Source organism: Trichogramma pretiosum, unplaced genomic scaffold (assembly GCF_000599845.2).
Source record: "Trichogramma pretiosum strain Unisexual culture from Peru unplaced genomic scaffold, Tpre_2.0 scaffold23, whole genome shotgun sequence".
In the NCBI taxonomy this organism is placed as follows: domain Eukaryota; kingdom Metazoa; phylum Arthropoda; class Insecta; order Hymenoptera; family Trichogrammatidae; genus Trichogramma; species Trichogramma pretiosum.
In genome coordinates this window covers 1,824,251-1,839,448 of record NW_019641629.1, presented here as the reverse complement: position 1 = coordinate 1,839,448, position 15,198 = coordinate 1,824,251, and the positions used below count along the sequence as shown (strand labels likewise).

At 43.4% G+C, this 15,198-nt stretch overlaps 2 protein-coding genes across 3 annotated transcripts in view; both read right to left on the bottom strand.

The window, feature by feature from the left end:
* Positions 1-398, bottom strand: part of LOC106649422 (intraflagellar transport protein 80 homolog) — an 11,043-nt gene extending 10,645 nt beyond the window's left edge. The window contains exon 1 of the mRNA XM_014366820.1: positions 61-398. Coding sequence (XP_014222306.1) covers positions 61-398 — 338 coding nt within the window. The remainder of the gene's footprint in view (positions 1-60) is intronic.
* On the bottom strand, positions 388-15,198 carry LOC106649421 (multiple epidermal growth factor-like domains protein 8). 2 transcript variants are annotated; one of them, XM_014366818.2, is made up of 24 exons: positions 14,866-15,198; positions 13,689-13,973; positions 13,434-13,597; positions 13,079-13,356; positions 12,801-12,985; positions 12,170-12,724; positions 11,858-12,091; positions 11,485-11,772; positions 11,263-11,400; positions 10,323-11,182; positions 8,097-10,244; positions 7,241-8,029; positions 6,532-6,956; positions 6,108-6,451; positions 5,831-6,036; positions 5,476-5,755; positions 5,158-5,398; positions 4,772-5,087; positions 4,511-4,686; positions 4,180-4,439; positions 4,063-4,071; positions 3,786-3,973; positions 3,110-3,706; positions 388-3,037 (listed from the first exon to the last, which is right to left on the bottom strand). In XM_014366818.2, exons 2-24 carry the CDS (start codon positions 13,888-13,890, stop codon positions 2,759-2,761), a joined length of 9,162 nt encoding a protein of 3,053 aa, XP_014222304.1. In that variant the 5' UTR covers positions 13,891-13,973; positions 14,866-15,198; the 3' UTR covers positions 388-2,758. The 2 variants fall into 2 exon arrangements, with proteins under 2 accessions (XP_014222304.1, XP_023314938.1); XM_023459170.1 differs by lacking the exon at positions 4,063-4,071.

Here is a 15,198-nt window from a genome sequence, read left to right as displayed (position 1 = left end):
ACGCAATTAGCAATGAGAAAACGATACGGAGCAATGATTTGTATTTTGTATTGTACTAACCCGCAAGAAAATATTTCGTCCGACGCGTTCCACACGACGCAGGTGACCATCTTCGTGTGGCACTTGGGGCCCTTTTGCAGTATCTTGAAACGCATTTTATCGAATTTATTTTTTTGTGCAAGTTTAATTCGCTGATTGGGTCGAGTCGCTCGAGCGAATGCGTCTCGCGAGGTAAGAAATTTAATATACAACAATGAATGCAGCACAGTAGCAGCCGATGCTCGCTGATCTCCATGGCGACTCGTACCGCACAACAATTTGAATCGTTTGAATTTCTGTCGCGCGTGTGCGTGTGCGAGGTGAAAAATGATATGCGCAATCACAATGTATTTCTTCATTTTTTTTTCTTTATTGATTGTAGAATTTTTCAATTATCTCGTTCCTCGGTACAACGTGTGTAACTTATCGCAGTAAAAGTAAAAGATTTTTTTTTCGTTTTGCGTTACATATATAAGTCAAAAATAAATTTAACGTACTGTACAACTTTTCTTTAAAATTGTATACATATACATTTCATATATTTATATTCTTATACGACATGACATTTCTGTGCGCGAGTTAAAATTTCTTACATGTGATGTGTAAATTATTATGTACAACTCAATTGTGTTATTATTATTACCCATGCTAATGATAAACAGTTACATTTTTCTTGTAGTTGCTATACTGAAAGATTTATGGGTATTTGATTAAAAGAATAAAAGTATATTTCATAAATTACATATAGATATTCAATGTTGATATCCAAAAAATGTAATCACAATCGTTTGCTCTTGCTAATCTTATGCATGTAGATAATAAATCGTCCTGGAGTCTCGATAATATAAGATTATGTCTCTAACGATTGACACACAAAGATCATCATCGGTTAAAATCTTTCAACATTCGGAAAATATATCTCGCGTCTTACATGTTTGTCTCTTTCTCTCTAAAGCCCCTCGGGTCTCTACTTATACCTAATTATCGAATCAACATAACAGTTAAAAAAAATTATAATTCAGCCTTATATTTTTCATTCCTATAATATACATTTAATTGTATCATATAAAACTACAGCGAATTTCTTTCACATTTTGATGATGTAATTATTCGATCGAGACTCCTGGGTGTATATTTTAACGATTACAATTTTTTTTTTTTAATAACATCGCCGAATATTGTCGTTCATTTTCACACAATGCATAACATTGGACGTTTTGCGTAATTAATGATTATGTTTCTTTCGTGCAAACGTATTACCCGAGATATTGCTATAATCAAATAAATGCTATTCATAAAGCATTACTATTTTAATAGTAATTGTTATTCGAAAAGATCGTATATTATATGTACATAAAATAATTACAACAATTCATTATTTTAAAAGTGACATTACGGCGCTTCTAAAAATTCAAATTAAAAATGGTACTTGATACCAATTATATAAAACTTATCGACTTGTGAATACTCCTGATTACAATATATTTTACAATATAAATTTATTTTCTCTCCAAGTTTCGTAAGTTAGTTTCTTCAGAAGTTAGTAATTGATGGTTTGCAGTTACAGATTTATAGACAACTTTAAAAACATGCTATGACTAATTAGTGGAATGCGTTTTTTTTAAATAATGGCAGTCAGTCATATACAAGTTATTGACTTCTTGTAAGAAAAAGCGTTTTAATTATTGCACAATAGATCAATCAATAAGCCAACACATTTATTTAGCTATAGATATAGTATCTGGTAAGTTAGTTAGGAAAACGTATTTTTAAAATTGCATGAATACTTTACTAATACTGTTAGTTAAAGAACTATCGATATCATCACTGTACAAGCTCTTTTTGTCAGATTATGAATCACTTTTTTCCCAATTTTAATACTATGTAGTGTTTGGCTAATTTTTTCATGAACATGAATACCCTGTCTATGATGGGTCTCAGTCAGTGCTCGTTCATACATGGTTTGCATTGAGTGGTAACTACAAAGTAAAAATTTTTATTTAAATTAACAAAGAGAAGAGTGTTAGAGAAAAAAAAGTGAGAGGAACAACAATTCGCGAGAGAGCAGATTCACAAGTTGAATGGATGAAAACAAATCGAAAGATAAACGCCGAGTACATTTGTCTAAATTTTTTGTAAAATTATCTAACGTTTCAACAGTCTTGTCATGGAATGATGTGAGATGCTTTTAGCTCTAAATAAATTTTTAAATCTTATAGACGACGGGGACTACTTATATAAAATTTACATAAAAGTTCATTTACAGTTTTTTTCCCATTTCAAAAATAATTATTGTGCAAGTTCGATCAGCGAAAAATTACAATTGTATTATTCACAATTTATCTTTTGGATACACGGTACTACTTTCTTTTGTATTTATAAATTAATAATGACAAGTATCTTATCCCCAGTACATCTTAATCACAAAAAGTATCGATTTTAAACTTTACAAAAAAGTATTTCGTATTATATACAGATATGTTACAACTAATGTGCGATGAGAACAAATAAAATTTAAGCTTAATGCAAATTCCATAGCATACGCACCGACTCTTAGCACCAGCAAAACGTTTATACTTTTAACAAACTTTGCCTTGAATAATAGGAATTCATAAGTAATTCTTTTTTTCAAAAATAATTATAAATTTATAACTGCACATTTCGCTGACCAAACTTTAGCCTAATCATAGATAACACGCGTGTCAGCAAGGGTCATTTATTAGTTAAGCGCGTGACTATTTCGGCGACGTAGGAACACGCGGCTGTTGGCCGGATAGACCCTTGTGAGGAAAATGAGCGAGCTGCCGAGTGTCAACTTGACCGGTGCTCGAGCACCACCAGGTAACTTAATGAAGACCGTAGCGACAGCTGCAACTCCGTCGTCGGTCGGTTCCACTGCGACTGGCCGTACGTCGCTGTGGAAATTAACGATTTTATTTCGTCGGCCCTTGCGATGCGGTGAATTAGGACTACACTCGCTTTGGTTTGCCGATGATCCCTGAAAATAGACATTTAATAAGTTAGTAACAATTTTTTTTAAGAATTAAGAAAGATACCAAAGAATACGTACTTCTCTCTCATAAAGAATTGTTGCCGAGGCAAATGGTCTTTTGGCCATGTGCAACATCTCAACAACGTGCCTTCTTCTAGCTCTTCTAACATCGGCTGCTTGTTTCGTTTTCCAGGCAACTACGCAAGCTGCCAAGAATAAGAAGAAGCACGAGAAAAACACCGAGAAGAAGACAAAGAGATCTATGTGCAGCTGATCCTGACGGAAGAATATCATGCCGTACGCGGCACGTTTCGACGCATCAGTAGCCCAAGTGGGTTCGATAGCTCGTAATGCTATGTGAAATTTCGTTTGGCCAAGTTCGTGTTTGTCTTGCGGTAAAGTAAGTACGAGACGGTTGCTCAGATTTCGCACGAATAAAAACGTGTTGATTTCTTCGATCGTGATGTAAGTTGCAAAATCGTCTGCCCACCGTTCCATTACAGTGTACTCGAAACTTGGATTGCGCACGGATTCGCTGCCATTTGACATCAGATGATAGGAACTGTAAGGATAATAGTCGACCTTGCGATTTCGCATGCGTACGCCGCCAGGTCCGATATCGTCGGGCCAGTTATCGCGATCTTTGCGCCATTTGAATTTTTCGTCCAACTCGATCTAAAAAAAATTTTCCTTATAAATCACACCGAAACTCTAATGAGCAAAAGGTAATAAACATTTTTATAAGATTTATTACCTCTTGAAAACCAGTTGACGAATTCATTGTAACCACGAACGTATCGTCTCGTGGACTCAAAAAAAGATCTATTGCGCCTTGAGTAACATCGACCATTATTCGGATATCGACGTTCATAAATCGAGGTTGTATCATGTAAAATACCGATTGTCCTGGGTTCAATGGTTTTGGCTTTATTTTACACTCATCTAAAAGAAAAAAAATGTAACTTTAAAAATTGTATCGAAAAATTATTGAAACAACCATTTTCACATGTCTATTTTCAAAAGTTACAAACCATAGGGTCCTCCAGTTACAAAAACGCGGCATAAAGTTAATAATTAATAAGAATCATTTTTTTATAAGAAAAGATATCAATATGATCATAAATAAATTTAAAAAGTCAAATACATACCTATGAGCTTGGAATCGAAGCACATCTTGTTGTCGACAGTAACAGTTTTATAGCACTGATGACCCATCGTAGGCGTGCCGGCGTAATTTTCTTTGCACTTGCTGCATTGCACCATCCAACAAGGTGTAAAACCAGAATTTCCCCCTTTCGATGTTCCAGATGCACAAGCTGATTCAGTAAGACTTTCGGTATTATTTCTGCAATCGCAATTTTCTCCTGTCACTGGATCACACGTTGAACCGTGTCCATGGCATTCACACCTGAAATCAACGATTTATGTTATTTTCAACTTATTAGTTAAGAAAACATCAAATTTATTCAAGTAAATTACGGTCGGCAAACATCACGCAAATCTTCAGATCCCCTAAAGTAACCAGTGACACACTCGCCGCACTTATCACCTCGGGTATTATTCGCACAAATGATACATTTTGCCTTAGAAACAGGCCCTGCGCCAAGTTGCTTTTCCAGCAGTTCAATTGGCATTTTATCGAGAGAAGTTGGATCCTAAGAATTTAGCAAAAAAATATTACACAATTTTGTTGCAAAAAAGTTGATAAAACCTGTTGATGAAAATTTCTTGTAAACTAACCGGCACAGTTCTGTTCTCATCGATGCATATGTGAGTGTGTCCGTTGCAATATTCGAGGCAAGGCACACACTGCCCGTTGTCAGTGGGATTGCCAACGTAAAGTGGTTTACATTTATCACATTGAGGTCCTATCGTGTTGTTGTGGCATTCGATGCATTCGTCAAGTTTATCCGGCCCTTTGCAGTCGCTGTGACCGTTGCACTGGCACTGGATCGAACAGTTGCGTCCGACGTAGCCAAAATCGCATTGGCAAACGTCGGGCTCGACGCACGTGCCTCTGACGCAACCCTGAGTGCACATGGGGACGCAGGTCGTTCTGCAATAAAATTATAATCGGTAAGAAAACGATTCGATAATTTTCACTCTCGAAAATAGCATAAATTTACCTCGTGTATTTATCGTTCGAAGAATATATCTTTTCCGCTTTATATCCTTCACCACACATGCATTTAAAGCCTTTTTCCCAATCTTCGCATCTTTCGCTTTTCGGTGAGCAAGTATGATGGCCATTTTCACACTCGTTTTCAGGGGGGCAGCGCATGTAATTCCACGAGAATTTCAATGGTTCGCTTTGCAGTATGGTGGCATTGTTGTACGGCAAAGTTTCCATTGATGACGCTTTCGAGCCTTGAGTAGAATAATAAAAATTTATTAATGTCAGAACTATTATGTAAAAATTCATTTAAATTAATGTCGACTCTCACCATGCTCGATACGCGCAAACTGTTGTTGGTACAGCATTTCACAAGTACCACCAGCTGGATGCTCAGGGGGTTCTTCCTTCGAGCCTTCCGTACAAATGCCTTGTCCGGTGATGTTCGCCGAGTCCAGCGAACACCATCCGCAACGCGTTAGTTCCAAGCAAGTACTGCATTGTTTGAAGGTCGAGCAAGGTTCTGGACAATGGTCCATGTCGGTGTGTCGTAAAACAAGACCGCAAACTCCACCAGCACAGTATAATGGTTGATACGATGGGGATATACACTGAAAGTTAAGGTGTTTTTGTGAAAAATTGCAGTTATATTTAAATGAAATTCATATTTGCTTCTTATATCATACTTCATTGAGAGTCGTGGACCATCGGCATTCCTTCCAGCCGCCCTCAGCACCGGTTCCGGACAAGCAGCTTTTACAATCCTTGTGTTCAGAACACCTTTTCTCACACTGGCCACTTGTCATCTTTATGCTAGAGCGGGTAAAAATGTCTTCGGGTACGCAATTCCAATCGTAAACTGGTTCAGCGGTTAACTTTAAACCTAGCTCAGCTATAACAGAAATAAAAAAAAATTAATAATACTAATTTTAAAATTGTCGCATTGACATCAAGTTAACTTACGAGTTTTTAAAACTTGTCTCGTCCAAACGCAATTGTCGACGGTATTTTTGCATTTTTCGCAATCGCTAGCTGGACACAAGCGCTCGGTGCAGTCATTGACATCTTTGAAGCTCTTTTTCCAAGGCTTGCACTTGTTCGCCTCTTCGCAGCTTCGATCGGCTGGAATGCACTTGCCGTGACAGTCTATGCACCATTTGCAGACGGGCTCTCTCTCGTGATAGTAGGGCCACTCTGCCAAGCAATCGGTGCAGGTTTTGAAACTCTCGCACTTACGATTCATCATCCATTCTTGATTGCAGAAGATGCCGTTGGAGCGATGAGCTTTCGTCACGTTAACTTCGCACCTAAAGACAAACAGCAGTATTACATATCGGTATTCTTCGAATAGAAATGATTTTTTCCACGGTTCGTATTTCATTCTTACCTTTCGTCGCGACGCAGCGACTCTTCGTTCGAGAAGCAGTAAGCTAGGTTTTCACCGGATATCGTGGTGACAGAACAGAACGAGCAACCGTAGTACTTTCGACACGTGATCTTGTCCGTCCAGAGATTGCACAGATCCTCGGGTATGTGAATGAGCGTGACGTGACTCTTGATGCCGCCGTCGAAGCCACCCACGACGTAGACGGCGTTGCTCTCGGGTTCGGCGTGGGTCATGGCGTGCGCGTAAGCCGGCGGCGGTGGACTGCCGATGATTTCCATGTCCTTGGTGATCAGGCGTATCCACAGATTGCACGAGTACTTGTAAGCGATGAGCGAGTCCGTGGTGTTGTGAGGATTCTGACGACCGCCGAAAATCACCATGTACTCGTCCGTGGTTACGGCGGAATGGAGGAAACGCGCTTGAGGCTGCGTGGAAAAAGTAAAGCACATTTAGTAAACGATTGTGAAAATTAAAAAACTAAAAACATGAAAAAATGTTTAAAAATCTAGAAAAATTGTAGTTCAAGCAAGTCGAAAAGATTAAAAAAGTGATGCAAAAATTTGACAGCATCGCTGAATAAGATTTACGCGCGTACAGAATTTTCAAATCAAAACAAACGTAAAAAATTCCCAAAATGAAAATTCAACCGAAGATAAAGACTCTGAAGTTTCAATTCAAAAATGCATAGAAAAATTATAGAGGTACTCACGAGTGCCGTACTATCAAAGCCATCGTCGTCAAACGGTGGCAGCACCGACCACGTTTTGGTATCGAAGTTCAGAGCGTAAAGTTTGTTGGATATGAAAGTTCGGTTGATGGCGTAGGTGTAGCCACCGAAAACGTAGAAGCTGTTGGACTTGGCGTGGAACACGGTCGAGTGTCCGTAAACGCCCAGAGGGCCGTTGCCCGTGGTCGGCACCGTGTTCCAGCGCTCCTTCTCGAGATTGAACTGCCACACCGTGTCCAGATAGCCGTACTTCGGACTGAAGCCACCGATGAGCACCAAGCTCTCGGACTCGCTGCCGTCTCGGTACAGCGTGAGCGTGTGACCGGCCAGCGCGGGTGGCTCCCGCTTGTCGGACGACTCGTCGACTATCAGCGTCCAACGCTGATTCTGCAGGCCGAACTTCCAGAAGTCGCCGAGAGTGTTGTTTGTCAGACCCTGCACGCCCTCCTCTTTCATGGACAAGCCGCCGTAGACGTAGATCTGCTGGCGACTGTGAACGATCTCGGCGGCGTGGAAGTATCGGCCCTGGGGCATGGAGAACTCGGACGTCGATTCGACCGTCACCGGCATCCACGTGCTGTTTTTCGTGTCGAACAGTCGAATGTCGTTGAGAGGTCCGCGACTCAGCGAGTAGCCACCGAACATCCAGAGCGAGCCGCGCCGATCCGCTACCAGACTGTGCCCGAAACGCGGCAGAGTTTTGCGCAAGTGATCCATCTTATCGGTAAGATACTCGCTGTTGAAGAGTTCCGTAAAAACAAGCTGGTGTTCCTGCGAGAAGAAATTATATTCAATAGTAAAAATTTTATATTAAAAAAACGAAAGAAAATGAACATACTTTGATAGGTATAGAACAATCTCGGCCTCCGAAACCTGCAGTGCAGACGCAGTGTCCGTACTCTTTGTCGCATTCGCCTTGCTTCTTCGCGGACGAGCAGTTTTTCGGGCACAGCTCGATGTCGCAATCGATACCGACGAAGCCGGATCTGCATAAGCAATTACCGGCTCGACACTCGCGATTCGCCGGGCAATTGTCGCAGGTCAGTACGAGATAGCTGGCGTTAAAACCCTCGTGCTCGTAGAGCTGCTTGTAATGCACGGTGAGAAAGCCGGACTTGGCCTCGACCGTCACCGGATAGTCGGTGCTCTCGGTGCAGTAGACGCCGATCAGCTGGCTCTGATGGCCGTTGCTGCTCGACACGAAGCCCGGCAAACCGTCGTACACGTAGACGCTGTTTTCCTGGCAGCTGACGTTGATATCGTCGTGGATGGTGAACTGTATGACGCTCTGCGGCGCGCTCGGCGTCATCGACTTGCTCGACAGATCCGTCTTGGGCGTGACGATCCAGAGACACTCGCGAGTCGGCGCGCTGGCCAGATTGTTCTCCCAGATGTTGAAGCGCGAGTGCCGACTGCCGAGTCCCTGGCGGCGGCCGTTGCCCTCGCCCTCCAGCATGCTGCGCGACCTGCAGCCGTAGTAGCACATGCCGCCCAGCCGCGGATCGCCGTAGTAGCCCTTCTGGCAGAGCTCGCAGCGGTCACCCTCGGTGTTGTCGCGACAGAAGCAGACGCCGGTGCGCCGGTCGCAGGTGCCGAGCTCGACGTCGTCGTGCTCGTTGCAGTCGCACTTGCGGCAGCCGAGGCTGCTCGTGGCGTTGCCGTAGCTGCCGGCCTTGCACTCGTGGCAGAACTCGCCCTCGGTCCAGTTCTGGCACTCGTCGCAGTGGCCCGGGCCCCGCGCGCAGGTCGAGTGATTGTGACAGCCGCAATTGACGCTGCAGTCCGGCCCCGTCCAGCCGAGATCGCACTCGCACCTGTAGTCGGGCGCCTCGCTGCAGAAGCCGTGCACGCACTTCTCGTAGCAGGTCTTGACGCAGTTCTCCTTGCCGTCGCCGTTGAAGCCGCGCTTGCACTGGCAGCTGAAGCTGCCGTGGGTGTTGGTGCACTCGGCGTTCGCGTGGCAGTCGTGCAGCTCGAGCACGCACTCGTCCACGTCCGGGCACTGGGCGTAGGCCCAGCCGGCCTTGTCGCCCGCGATGCTCTTGTTCCAGTGGTCGTTGATGGCCTGGCTGCAGTTGCGCGCGTGATTGAAGTCGCCCTGCACGCAGGTGCCCGTGATCGGATTCTCGAGGCTGTAGCACCAGCCGCAGCTCAGCGACTGGATGCAGTTCGAGCAGTTGATGTGGCGGCTGCAGCTCTTGCACTGATCGGCGCTGCCGCCGATGGTGGTGGTGACGCCGTTGCGAGACGTGACCCCGACGAGGCCGGCTTGGTCGGTCCACTCGCGACACTGGCCGAACTGATACTCGGACGTGTAGACGGAAAAGGAGAAGCACTCCTGGGTCGCCTCGCACCAGACGCAGCGGCCGCGCTCGTCCAGGCACTGGGTGCAGTTGCTGCGCTGACGACAGGGTATCGGGCACTCCTGCAGGCTCACCACGGCCGTCTGCAGGCGACCTATGCGAGCGCATCTGGCCTCGTCCGTCCACCACTCGCAGATGCCGGTCTGCACGCAGGACTCGCACGATATGAAGTTCGAGCAATTGGCGCAGGTGAACGGCGTGATCGTGAGGTAGTGCCACTCCAGGGTGGTTTTGCCGCTCTCGTCGGACTCGACCTCGAACACGCAGCTCGCGGTCTCGTTGACCGTGCGCGACATGCACCGATTGTTGACCTCGCACCAGCCGCAGGCCGAATCGGTGAGGCAGTGCAAGCAATTCTTGTACTGCTCGCAGGAGCCGTTCTGATAGGGCTCGAGATATTCGAAGGTGAAAACTTTGGCGTTCTCGCCGGGTCGATTGTGGATGATTTCCATTTTTCTCGGATGCGAGTAGCTCGTAGTTGTGATCATTCGTTTGGATTCGAAATCCAAGAGGTAACGGCCACCAGAAAACGAAGTTACTTCCGCATCGTCGGAGTCTTCTGTTGTTGGCATTCTTACAGGAATACATTTTGGGGCTTCAGCTGACGAATTTGCAACCAAAATCTGTAAAAAAAATACATAAGTTATTATATTTAATATATTTAAAAATAGGAAAAATACATTATGAATCATAAAACCTACCAAATCACTGGTGTCGTTATTTCTCGAAATTTTCAACGTCGCGCTGTTGTAACTCACGCAGATCTTCAATTCCTCCCTGATACCCCAAATATTATGCGGCAGTCTGAGAAAACCAATCAGTCTCGCGATCATCTCTCCTCCCAACGACGTCTCGGTTTTCGGGCCCTGCATCGAGGGCACATTAAAGTCCACCGTGGTCGCGTTGACGATCGCGACCGAGTCCGGTTGGCTGAAATTCACGGGCGGCTTGTACTTGAGAAAAGTCAGTCCGGGTCTGCGATCCATCTCGCGACACTCGTTGACCCGCGTGACCTCCGTGCCTTTGGTGCCCCACCAGCCGGGTATCTGCGAGGGCGTGTCGTCGCGCAAGCCGCACACGCCGTAATTGTCGTCCTGATGGTGGCATCGGGCGTTCTGCACGCACCAGGTGCAGGTGCCGAGGCTGAATTTGTTGGATACGGACGAGCGGCCGCGCGAATTGGTGCCCCAGCCGCCGCCCGGTTGGCCGTGAATCAGACACGAGTGGCAGTCGCCGAGAGCGGGACAGACTCCGGGACATCGGCTGGTCTGCAAGTTCGTGGTGCAGTTGCTCACGACGGTGCGACCGTAGCAGCTCTCGTCGGTCGAGCACCAGCCGCATTCCGGATTGGCGGCGCACTCGAACAAGCTCTTGTGTCGAGAACAATATTGCTCCGGCTCGAGGGGATCGCTGTCGGCCGGTGCCAGCGTAGGCGGCAGCGTGTAAGCTAGTAAATCGGCATTGACGTTTCCGTGATATCCGCCGACGATCAATAAGGTATTACCGTCCCTGACATCTGCTGCGTGACCAAAGACTCCCTGCTGTTTTGGATATTGCGAATCTGAAGGAAAATCATTGAATCAAAGTCAATTGGCCAATTTCAAAATAATCCTCAATATATGACTTAAAAATGTTGCTTACCTCGATCGCTGGCATTCAGCACGTCTTGACTCACCCAAGCGTGACAGCCTAGATGATACAGATACATTTGATTATCGTAGCATATCTCTTCTTTATTGTGTCTGTGAGAATATCCTCCAAATACGACGAGATAATTGCCTGCAAGCGTTCATTGACAACATTGTAACGAGGAAAAAAGTATTTGTTTCTCTAATCATCGTTGAAGAGAAATGAGCGACTCACCAATTATGTTACAAGTATGAAATGCTCGCTCTCGCGGAACGTAAGTGTCGCGCGAGTGCCCCCGCGGATAATGGATTTCCGACCAGACCCGATGATCCAACTGAAAGGCGAACATGCGGTCGGAGAGTTTGCTGAAGCGAGCAACGCTCGCGATGACCCCGCCGTAAATAAGCAGCGAGTTCGTCGCTTTGTGATAGACAGTTGAATGAGCCACGAGCCTCACGTCTAATTGTTTTCCACCGCGAGGTCGAACTTCCTGCCATTTTTCTGTACTTGCCGTTGCGTCAGCTGCAGCGTTTCAATTTGCATTATGTAATACGCGCATTATCTCAATTGTTACAATAATTTTCTTTTCTTTTTTATTCATACTTACATAGGTTCAATTTGATTTTGTAAAGATTCGAAGAGAACACGCCGTCTTCTGTACTACCACCGAATAAATAAATATAATCTTCGGCTAATGTAAGCGTGTGCCTAGTCAATCTTGGCGGATAAAAAGGTGAATTTTTAGCGCGCAACGTCCACATAGATTTATTTACGTTGTAATACCACAGCTCGTTCGAGAGAATTCCCTCCTGTAATTTTCCGCCGTATATGACAAAACCACCTGATAAACATAAAATCATATTTATTCAAGCTCTTATCGACAGAGTCACAAGCGCGAATTTAATTACGACCAATTTACCTTTGTATTTACAAGCCGCATGCCCGTAGCGCGCGGCTGGTTTTGGAAGCTCCTCGAGGTTTGGCTCTGTCGATTCATCTTTTATTGGCAAGCGAGTACTGTATTCCAAGTCCAAGTTATCTTGAAGAAATGTGTTTTCATCTGGAGGACTTTCTCCGTCCCATTTTTCATTATTATTAATGCTGGAAATTGATTCTGATTGTTCGAAACGTTCATCTTTTTCCGAATCCCTTTTATGCCTACTATGCATTGGTCGAATTTTTCTTGTATGCTTTTTTCTTTCGAAAACATCATGAACATCAATATTGGCTTTTGATAATTGCGGTTTCTTTTCAGTTTCACTTTCTGAATTATGATTCAAGTCTTTCCATCCTGATTCGGATTCACCATTTATACTTTTATCTTTCAAAGAAGAAGTATTGTTTAAACTTAATAGAAGTTTCCAAAATATTGATGTAGGAGGGAGCCCATATTCTTTGTGGGCTCCAGTACCCATTTGTTCTAATTCTCTGGCAATTAACAATGGATCTAAATATTCATCAAAAGTTGTACCCTCTAAAATAAATAATATTTAACAGTGTTTCAATGTAATGAATAATTTTAAAATTAATTATAGAATTATTTTATGTACCTAACACATGACCATCTTCATCTTCCCAATGACTTTTGGAAAAACGATAAATTTCTAAATCACTCAATACATAATTGAGATTGTACCCTCCAAAAACATATAAAGAATCTACTTCACTAATATAGACAGCTGTGTGAGCAGCTCTAGGAGTCATACCACTTTCAGAATGAGCTAGCCAATGCCATCTAGAAAAAATTATTCAAAATTATTAAAATTTGAAAATATTTAATAAATATAATTGAACTTCTATTAGATGTATATTTAGAATTATTATTTACCTATTTCCTTCTGGGGTATATTTTTGTAGCGAACATGCCTGTCCAGAATAACCATTATGACATTCGCAATGCTTTGATCCACAAACACCACCAATTCCACAATTATTAGGGCAAAGTGGTCGAGAACAATCTCTACCTCCCCAATAATTTTCGCAAAAGCAAACATTTTTTATACATTTACCCCGATTTGTACAATTGTTTGGACAATCCGAAACAGAAAATTCTGCATTAAATCCATCCAAAACATAATTTGTATCACTGTACAATAAAATTAACATCTGCAAAAATACATAGTTTCAAATAAAAAAACCATAGTTTGACACATTTGAAATAACTATTTGAAACAGTTACTTACATATCCTGAAGAGGCTATAACTTGTTGCGGTTCTGTTTTACCACTAAAACTACCTAATAAAGGAGATTTAAAAGAATCTCCATCATAAACAAATATATAATCATAACTACATTCTGTACCCATTGTTCGAAAAGTTAATGTTATAAACTGATGAGTGTTTTTGGCTGAAAGCAATTAATTATTTTGATAAATAATTTTTTATGTACATATTAAAGATCAGAAATGAATAATGCAAGTTAAAATTACTAATGTTACCTTTGATGAGCCATTCGCAATGTGAATCCTGTGTGTAATTTAAGCCTTTGGGTCCATCGCTGATAACTCCCCAAGGCTCCGTAAAGATTTTTCTTGTTTTGTCGCATGGCACTAGCTTGGACGATTGAGGTACCAAATGCAGGCCCTTCAGCAAGCTGCTCCAGGTAGCAATCCATAATGCTGTCGTAATCACCCAACCCATCACACTGCCACCGAATTTACTAGACTACTTGACTGGATTATAATCATCACGACAGTTCACCTGCAAGTGCTTCACTGATTCACCTGTAAAGTATCGTTCAGAATTAAAGTTTGCACACGCTGTTCATTGATTAAAAGAATTCACTCGAGTAATGTTTCCAGCTGCTCGAACATCTTTTTTTAAACTCGAATACGCGAGTTTAAATTTTACATTTTTACATTCAGGTGTAAATCACGAGATAAAACATTTGTTTAACGAGCTGTGAAATTGCAGCTACGCGTCCGCGTGCACGCATGATATACATGTAAAATAAACAAGGCTGCAACAAAACAAGGACAGCACAACAAAAGCGTATACACAAATCAATGCTAGAACACCGACTATATATTGACAATGACAGCAGCTCTAGGTTCGTGTACCTCGGCTCGAGCTGTTGCGCGACAATCATAAACACTCATTTGTCGAACGCACACTTGAATATGTCACTCTCTCTCTCGGCGTACCTATACTACAACGTCGTATACAATCGTATCGATCAACGAAACTCCGCATTCTCTCCGTTTATAATGAGCATCGAGACGTCGAAAAAAAAACGAGGCGAGAGTGTTATACCAAGAATAAACACAGCTCCGTCTTATCTCGCGTTAATTTCTGAGGAACGATTTATCTCTGATCTATATGATCTTGGGCAAATGTTTGCCCCGCGTGTCATCGGAGCGCGCGTATCAGACGAAAATTATTAAGCCTCTCTACCTCGGTGGTGCGTTTATCAAGTGCACACACAGTGTTCGCGTATCACATAACCTTGAAATCTCCATAAAAATATCGAGTAACGCGGGGGACATGTATAAGAACTGCTGCGCCTGCCACTTGAGAGTCGCACTCGAATCAGCTGCTGCTACCGAATCCGTCACCCAGTAATATGCACTGTCTCATAAGAGTGACACATCGAAAAGATCACACAACAAAAATTACCACTGCGTATTCGATCATTCGTTTCTGCTGCGCTCATATCCGAACCCTCGTAAACAAACTCGTCAAATCACCGTGAAACGCATCCTCGCCGTGTAGAGACAGAGATATGATGCAGCTGCTGCTTCGGCGTCCGTCAGTGCACTGCACCCGCTGCTGCTGCTGCTGCTTCTCGAGGAGGAATAGCCGTGCAACGCTCCGCTCCGTTTTTTTTTTTTCGAATAAAATAATACAAAACAATGCAACTCGAGACACGCGTGCACTCGGTTCGATTCGCGACTTCGCTGCACTGCACACTTTTTATTGTTGTTGTTTCTTATATATCATTACGCTCTC